The sequence below is a fragment of the Oncorhynchus tshawytscha genome, linkage group LG17 (genome assembly GCF_018296145.1).
Source record: "Oncorhynchus tshawytscha isolate Ot180627B linkage group LG17, Otsh_v2.0, whole genome shotgun sequence".
NCBI lineage: Eukaryota > Metazoa > Chordata > Actinopteri > Salmoniformes > Salmonidae > Oncorhynchus > Oncorhynchus tshawytscha.
Window position 1 is genome coordinate 8,717,999 of NC_056445.1, and position 9,104 is coordinate 8,727,102.

At 41.8% G+C, this 9,104-nt stretch overlaps 1 protein-coding gene across 1 annotated transcript; it reads right to left on the reverse strand.

The window, feature by feature from the left end:
• Positions 1-139: 139 nt before the first annotated feature.
• LOC112216798 (serine-threonine kinase receptor-associated protein) lies at positions 140-8,300 on the reverse strand. The gene is made up of 9 exons (XM_024376875.2): positions 7,771-8,300; positions 7,364-7,499; positions 5,853-5,934; positions 5,582-5,654; positions 5,397-5,496; positions 4,913-5,050; positions 4,478-4,614; positions 2,798-2,947; positions 140-957 (listed from the first exon to the last, which is right to left on the reverse strand). Exons 1-9 carry the CDS (start codon positions 7,880-7,882, stop codon positions 890-892), a joined length of 996 nt encoding a protein of 331 aa, XP_024232643.1. The 5' UTR covers positions 7,883-8,300; the 3' UTR covers positions 140-889.
• Positions 8,301-9,104: the final 804 nt, after the last annotated feature.

Genomic DNA, 9,104 nt, shown 5'->3' on the forward strand with positions numbered 1-9,104 from the left:
GTAACATCGGGCTTTGCCATTGGTAGAGGGTACATGCACATTTTAGGCGTTTATGAGTTACCGAAATGCATAGAAATGATCTATTTTCCCTCTACTTACATTTTAAACGTATGTGAGTCAAGTCATTTGCACAATTCACTGCAAAGCACTATCATTTAATTGATACAATAAGTTATCTTGCTGCAACAAAAAGCTTTTTTTGTGCATAAAAAATAAAATAATGTATGTGTCTCTTTATTTAAATTACATAACTGCAAAGTTGCAACCAAGGACAAAAATACAAAGCAAACAACTTAAGTAATTTTACTCTCTTGCCTGTTTGAGAACATTTCCCATATACTAGTTTAGGGTACAAGTATGGACAAAATACCACTTTTACTGAATTTAAGATAATTGAATTGAGAAAATTAACATAATTTCTCAAAGATAGCGTCAGTTTCCCTCCCCCCTGTGTCTATGTGTGTATTCCCTTATTGAAAAATGAAAATAAATCAGAGAACCAAATTGCCCCTAAAGTCAATACATTTTAACCAAAAATTGTTCATGGGGTCACAGTGTTGAACAGACAGACAAGATCAGGGGAGACAGACTGAGCTGATCAGAGAGAAAGCAGGCAGCGATGAGCCTGATGCTCACAGGTCTACTACTTTCCTCTGGAGCTCAATCTCTGTGTGTGTGTGTTCTAATTTCACCTATAACCCATTTTGTGTGTGTACATTTGTGTGTTGAGTCTGCCTGAACACGTGTGTAAATCGGGAGCTCAACTCCAGATCAGTTCCCGGTGAAGAGGAGGGGCTCAGGTCCTTGCTGGGGCTTGGTGTTCTGAAGAGACTGGAACACCCTGCTCTTCTCTTCACCTCCTTCTGCTCTCCTTTCTTTAATATCCATCTCAGGCCTTGATCTCAGGAGCAGCAGGAGTGCAGTATATTGTGTCAGAGTTCTCAGACACCAGCTCCTCTGTTGAGGAAAATAACATGACAAGTCAATGACATTTGCCTCTCGCTATTAGTGTGGCAGATTCATGGTTCGTTCCATTTCGGTTTCAAGCATCTTCACGAAGTCAGTGCTCCTTCCGATAAGTATTCAGACCCCTTGACTTTTTCCACATTTTGTTACATTACAATCTTATTCTAAAATGTATTTAAAAAAAATTGTCAATCTACACACAATATCCCATAATGACAAAGTGAAAACAGGTTAAGACTTTTTTTTTTTTTTAACTGACAGAAATAACATATTTACATAAGTATTCAGACCCTTTGCTATGAGGCTCGAAATTTAGCTCAGGTGCATCCTGTTTCCATTGATACTCAGCAAACTGGATGCAGTCTATCCCAGTGCCATCCGTTTTGTCACCAAAGCCCCATATACCATCCACCACTGCGACCTGTATGCTCTCGTTGGCTGGCCCTCGCTACATATTCGTAGGTAAAGCTCCGCCTTATCTCAGCTCACTGGTCACAATAACAACACCCACCCGTAGCACGCGCTCCAGCAGGTATATCTCACTGGTCATCCCCAAAGCCAACACCCCCATTGGCCGCCTTTCCTTCCAGTTCTCTGCTGCCAATGACTGGAACGAATTGCAAAAAAAAATAAAAAATTGCTGAAGTCTTACATCTCCCTCACTAACTTTAAGCATCAGCTATCTGAGCAGCTCACTGATAGCTGCAGCTGTACACAGCCCATCTGTAAATAGCCCATCCAACTACCTACCTCATCCCCATATTGTTTTTAAATGGACCTTTTTTGCTCTTTTGCACACCAGTATTTCTACTTGCGCATCATCATCTGCACATCTATCACTCCAGTGTTAATTTGCTAAATTGTAATTACTTTGCTACTATGGCCTATTTATTGCCTTACCTCCTTGCTCCATTTGCACACACTGTATATAGACTTTTCTATTGTGTTATTGACTGTACTTTTGTTTATCCCATGTGTAACTCTGTGTTGTTTGTCGCACTGCTTTGCTTTATCTTGGCCAGGTCGCAGTTGTAAATTAGAACTTTTTCTCAACTAGCCTACCTGGTTAAATAAAGGTGAAATTTAAAAAATAAAATAATAATTCTTGAGATGTTTCTACAACTTGATTGGAGTCCACCTATGATACATTCTATTGATTGGACATGATTTGGAAAGGCACACACTTGTCTATATAAGATCCCACAGTTGACAGTGCATGTCAGTGTAAAAATCAAGCAATGAGGTCAAAGGATTGTCCGGAGAGCTCCGAGACAGGATTGTGTTGAGGCACAGATCTGGGGAAGGGTACCAAAACATTTCTGCAGCAATGAAGGTCCCCAAGAACACAGTGGCCTGCATCATTCTTAAATGGAAGAAGTTTGGAACCACCAAGACTCTTCCTAGAGCTGGCCGCCCGGCCAAACTGAGTAATCAGGGGAGAAGGACCTTAGTCAGGGAGGCGACCAACAACCCGATGGTCACTCTGACAGAGCTCCAGAGTTCCTCTGTGGAGATGGGAGAACCTTCCAGAAGGACAACCATCTCTGCAGCATGCCACCAAATCAGGCCTTTATGGTAGAGTGGCCAGACAGAAGCCACTCCTCAGTAAAAGGCACGACAGCCCACTTGGAGTTTGTCCAAATGACTCTCAGACCGATGAAAGCAAGATTGAACTCTAAGGCCTGAATGCCAATTGTCACGTCTGGAGGAAACCAGGCACCGCTCATCACATGGCCAATACCATGCCATATTACTTATACCTACCCAGTCATTTCAGATACTAAAATTTCTAGGAATCCCTATTCATTTGGAATTAAGCATGAAAACTCACCAGGAAGGACACACTTCCACAGGCCATAGGTTTTGCCGACCGCAGTCTGCCACAGCCGGAGCGTACCGTCCTCAGAGCCACTGGCATACAGCTCCCCGTCTGGACTGAACCGCACGCAGTGTACTGGCCCAAAGTGGCCCTTGTACGACTCTACAGGAGTGGAGAGAGAGCCACAGCAGTGTTAAACATGACCCTAAACATGTCCACACACAGGTTATAAAGCCATACATGTGAGGCAGCCACTATCGTCCAACAGTATGCGGTCAATGTCAGCAAGTTGGTTAGGATTGAGTGAGTGAGCATTCTCTTATAGACAGCGCATTCGGAAACTATTCAGACCCGTTGACTTTTTCCACATTTTGTTACATTACAGCCTTATTCTAAAATGCATAACTTTTTTTCTCATCAATCTACACACAGTGACAAAGCAAAAACTGATTTTTTATTTTTATTTTGCAAATGTATTAAAAATAAAACGGAAATACATGATTTACTTAAAATAGGATTGTGTCGATGCACAGATCCGGGGAAGGGTAACAAAAAAAATCTGCAACATTGAAGGTCCCCAAGAATACAGTGGCCACTATCACTCTTAAATGGAAGAAGTTTGGAACCACCAACACTCTTCCTAGAGCTGGCCGCCCGGCCAAACTGAGCAATCGGGAGAGAAGGGCCTTGGTCAGGGAGGTCACTCTGACAGAGCTCCAGAGTTCCTCTGTGGAGATGGTTGTCCTTCTGGAAGGTCCTCCCATCTCTGCAGCACTCCACCAATCAGGCCTTTATGGTAGAGTGGCCAGACGGAAGCCACTGCTCAGTAAAAGGCACATGGCAGCCCGCTTGGAGTTTGCAAAAAGACACCTAAAGGACTCTCAGACCATGAGAAACAAGATTCTCTGGTCTGATGAAGCCAAGATTGAACTCTTTGGCCTGAATGCCAAGCGTCACGTCTGTAGGAAACCTGACACCATCCCTACAGTGAAGCATGGTGGTGACAGCATCATGCTGTGGGGATGTTTTTCAGCTGCAGGGGCTGGGAGACTAGTCAAGATTGAGGGAAAGTTGAACGGAGCACAGAGAGATCCTTGATAAAAACCTGCTCCAGAGCGATCAGGACATCATACTGGGGCGAAGGTTCACCTTCCAACAGGACAACGACCCTAAGCACACAGCCAAAACAACGCACAAGTGGCTTCAGGACAAGTCTCAATGTCCTTGAGTGACCCAGCCAGAGCCCAGACTTGAACTGTGCCGCAATGCTCCCCATCCAACATGACAGAGATTGAGAGGATCTGCCGAGAACAAATGGGAGAAACTCCCCAAATACAGGTGTGCCAAGCTTGTAGCGTCATACCCAAGAAGACTCGAGGCTGTAATCGCTGCCAAAGGTGCTTCAACAAAGTATTGAGTGAAGGGTATACTTATGTAAAAGTGATATTTACGTGTTTTTTAATTTATTTATAAATGTGCAAAAATTTATAAAAAACTGTTTTTGCTTTGTCATTATGGGCTGCTGTGTAGATTGATGAGGGAAAACAATTGAATCAATTTTAGAATGAGGCTGCAACGTAACAAAATGTGGAAAAAGTCAAGAAGTCTGAATACTTTCCGAATGCACTACAAATTGGCGTGATTTTATATGACTCCTTGTGAAGTTTTTTTGTTGTGTAAGTTGCTGCTTACCCAACTCCTCCTTGGTGCCGTAGTCAAATTTGTAGAGCTTGAAGTCGTCTCCCCCAGCAACAAAGAAGTCCTTATCTGGGTGCAGCGAGGCAGAGTGAATGGAGGCAGGGGCATCCACAGTCTTGATCATGTCAAGACTAGGGAGAAACACAAGTCAGAGTAAGGAAACACACACAGCTTTTAGCACTAGCCATCAATATCAAATATGAGAGAAATCAAATCATAATGGACGTCATATACTGTATGCTATGACTGCCCCTGAGGATTAGGTAGAAGTAGTCCCTAACCAATGATACATTGTCAGATATTTTATCAGTCCCCTAATGGTTTAGGCTAGGTTTGGGGGTGGGAAAATATTATCCTAGATCTGTGGTTAGTGGCAATGTCTACCTCGAGCTATGCCTGAGGGCAATGCCTGGGTTTTCTGTATTGTACCTGAGGGCATTGTAGAACGCAATGGTCTTTCCATAGGTGATGACCAAAACTTCTCCGTCAGGGATGTACTCCATGCTGCTGACTGACATGTCGAAGGAGAGCTGCTTCACAACCTCAGTGGAATTCCTGTCCCACAGTCTACACAAGGGAACAGAGTACGTATATAGCAATACTCATTTTAGATCAATAGATACAGTACCTTATTGATTGAAAAGTCATCAAGAAATGACAGCAAAAATCTAAGAGAGAGTGATGGCCAGACTTGTATGACCATAGTATGTTAATCACCTTTCAATGTTGATAATCACACACTGCCCTCCTGTGTTCATATTGGGCAGAGACTTTTTGCTGCAAAGGAAAATGACTGCAAATGCTTCCAAATGTTCCCAATAGTATATAAGGTGTGTGGTCATCCTATCAGCCTTTTGGCATCATAATAATATCCATGACAAATGTAGAACCAGGTAGATCAAAGAGCACTGACCGTACGGTTTTGTCATCAGCGGCAGAGAGGATCTGTGTGTCGTTGTTACACCACAGGGCTTTCTTTATGGCAGACGTGTGCCCTGTAATCTCTTGCGGTTCTGAGGGAAACAAAACACAATACCTATCTAAACACAACCAAACTTTCACGCAAACAATTCAACGAGGGGTTGCATTGGTACGAACCTGCTTCCGGTTTGTTGAGGTCGTAGATGCGTATTATCTTATCATTCCCTCCTGTTAACAGACAACTGCTATCCTGTCAGAGAGAAATAGAGGGGGAAGAAGTTGACTCAAATATCCAATACATGAAAGTCCCATAAGAATATCCCTAGAACAAAAAAGATAAGCAAGACATGTAAACAGGTTTACACTGTCATGACAGGGAGCATTTAAGTCTTCAATCTCATACATTTGACACATACAGTAAAACCCATGTACCAAGTAACTGTAGTACCTGAGTAAAATTGACTGACTTGACAATGTGCTTGTGTGCCAGCGTGAGGACCTCATCTCCAGTCACGGCATCCCACACCTTCCTGAAGAGCAAATAGATACAGTCATCATCAGTATGTCAGCCAAGAAAAATAATACAGTAGCCTAGTTATCACTTGCCAGACATGCGTTTGCTTTCACCAACTCTGTTGTTGAAACGACAAATAAGTTGACTAAAGCAGACAGACTAGTACCTAGGCTAGGAGAGTAATAAGCTAATGTCAGAAATCTTGGAGATCTCTCAATGAACAATTTGAAGACTTAACACTCATTCTGTTCTGAAGTACAGTATAGGATTATAGCCTGGTTCTATACCATATGTGCCGCAGTCAACACTTATTCATTCTTTTTTTTTTTTTACCTTTATTTAACTAGGTCAGTTAAGAACAAATTCTTATTTACAATAATGGCCTACACCGGCCAAACCCGGACGATGCTGGGCCAATTGTGCGCTGCCCTATAGAACTCCCAATCACCGGCAGTTGTGGTACAGCCTGGATTCGAACCATGGTGTCTGTAGTGACGCCTCTAGCACTGGGATGCAGTGCCTTAGACCACTGGGCCACTCGGGAGACTTATAGAGCCCACCAGCGTGTAGTCCTAAAAATCTGAAATTGGTTGGCATTTTCTACCTATGTTTCGTTCACCATTCCTATTGGGGAAATTAATGGGGGAAATAATGGGGTTTTGGGATATATGCTGAAATTAAGGTCTGAGGTTAACAGAGGCTTAGGTGATCTCATATGTTTTGTTCTATGAGATAATATCAGTCAGTTACCCTGACCTTTATGAATTATAAAGTGTATGTGCTCAAAATAAGTCCGTTGCTAACAAGTCACTAACTTTTTACTTGTTTGGATTACATAAATGCTTCATAATTATCTCATAAGCCCTTGTTTACTGCAGACCTTATTTTCAGCGTTTATCCACCTAAAAACATTATTTTCCCCATAGGCGTTGGCCAATAAGCCATGGCAAAGTTAGCCTCCGTTATAGCCTGCAAACTCTAGTCGGCATTCTGCCTTCTCCTTACAGTTTTCAGCCAACAGCTGCGCCCACAACTGGCGAGTTAATCTTACAAACAAGTGTTTGGAGAATGCTAGATAGCCAATTAGTACAGGTGGTCGCTGCTTGTCTTCCATCGGTTTCCCATAAAAGCAAGCGCTGTAACATGGGGATATGGCCGCGCGGCAACACTATCCCTATCAAGGGGTATCAATTTAACCTTTTGTATTTTGAAAACTATTTCTTGCTGATATGAAAGCTAAGGTCCTCGTTCTTCCAAAACCGTACCGCAAGCGACATGTGCTAATGTTCAGATTGAGCGTTGCTGCTCTTAACAAAACGCCTTCGTCCAATGACTCCTATGTGTAATGGAGTCATGATCAAGGGCTAGCCTCCATTACTATTGCTCTCTATATTGTTGTCGTGACATGGTCATGGCCAGGCTATATTGTAGGCCTAAATACATACGCAGTGAAGTCTGCAGCAGCAGTGGCTGCCTTGGTGGCTTCATTATTCAGAGTTGCCCCCCAGACAGCACCCTTGTGACCCAAGAACGTTCCGATCCAGTCCCCTGTGTCTCCCTGGCGCAACATGGGTTTGCCATCTACAAGAAGGAACATTCATAAGTGGTTAGTACATTCACAAGTGGTTAGACAACTACAGTACCTCCAACTGTAGCACATACATAAGAAGTGAAATAGTCTGATGATCATTTTCAAAATACATCTATTCAATTCCCCTCTCTATTCTAACTCCCACCGGAGGAAAGGGTGTGATGGAACTTTGTTTACCTCTACTTTAAATTCACTATTTTCTAAACAATTATCTATGGTTATCTACTACAACAAGGACTGTATCTAGCAAATATATCTTACCTTTGCAGGCACTGATGAGAAAATACCCGTATGGGGTGATTCCACTGAAGGCTAGATCCACAACAGGTCTTGTGTGGCCAGAGCAGGTGAGTGGTGTCTGTCTCATTGCCATGCTCACCTTTGTTTCAGACTGACTAGCTAGTAAACAATACAAACTGTTAAATAATATCACCAAAAGTATGGAGCTAGTTAATGAATATAAATGACAGCTTGCAACTGGCTAGCTAATGTATGGAATGAGATTGCTAAAACTCTGGCTCGTGCTGAATAGCTAACGTTAGCTTCCAATGGAACCAAAGTTAGCTTGACAGACATTAGCTAGCCAACGATTCTAGATAGTTTGAAGATAACGCAACAACCGTTAACTAGATTTTATGAAAAAAAGAGAAGGAATTAAGCGAAGATATTGATGTTTCAGTGAAGGCAAAGGGCTTCTCTCCCAGCTAGGAAAGAGCGCTAATAGCTACAATATTGCAACTAACTAGCAACGTGCAGTTAGCGGCCTTAGGTATTTAAAAAATATTGTAAATATAGAAATACTTCCGGTATCACGAACGCTGACGTATTTTCTAAATAAAAGTCCCAGATCTAAGTTAATGGTCAAGACTCAAGATCATTGGTGGTACAATGAAATCATCTATAATTTTGCACTTTGTCAAATATTTTAAACGTGTCCACCAACTTTTTCGAATAATATTTGATTAATTACATTTAGACTCCAAATGATTGCTCATCCTGTCTGTATTTATCGGTATCATCAAGACTCATATTTTAACGTGCTACATTGAATATTATAATATTGTAAAATGTACAGAACTTTTTGAGGGGACATGTGTAAATCTAGAGCATCAGGAGTGTGAGGGGTACAATTTGTGCAAAGAAAGCTCTTAGAGCTCTATGATGTTGAAAATAACATGTACACTTGCCTAAAATGGTTTTGCCGCACACAGATTGTACATGAAACATAGAGGTAGAAAGAGGGTTCTGGATTAAGGCCCCCAGGGTTCTAGTCTAGAAGCACACTTTCCACCAGTGGTGGGAAAATTACCCAATTGTTATACTTGAGTAGAAGTAAAGATACCTCAATAAAAAGTGAAAGTCACCCAGTAAAATACTACTTGAGTAAAAGTTTTAAAGTATTTCGTTTTAAATATCAACAGTAAATGTAATTGAGAAAATATACTTAGGTATCAAAAGTGAAAGCAAAAATATAAATAATTTAAAATTACGAATTTTTATTTATTTATTTTTATTGACGGATAGCCAGTGGTACGCTCCAACCTGGATGACCAGTGATGTTCTCTTGATAAGTGTGTGACCATTTTCTTGTCCTG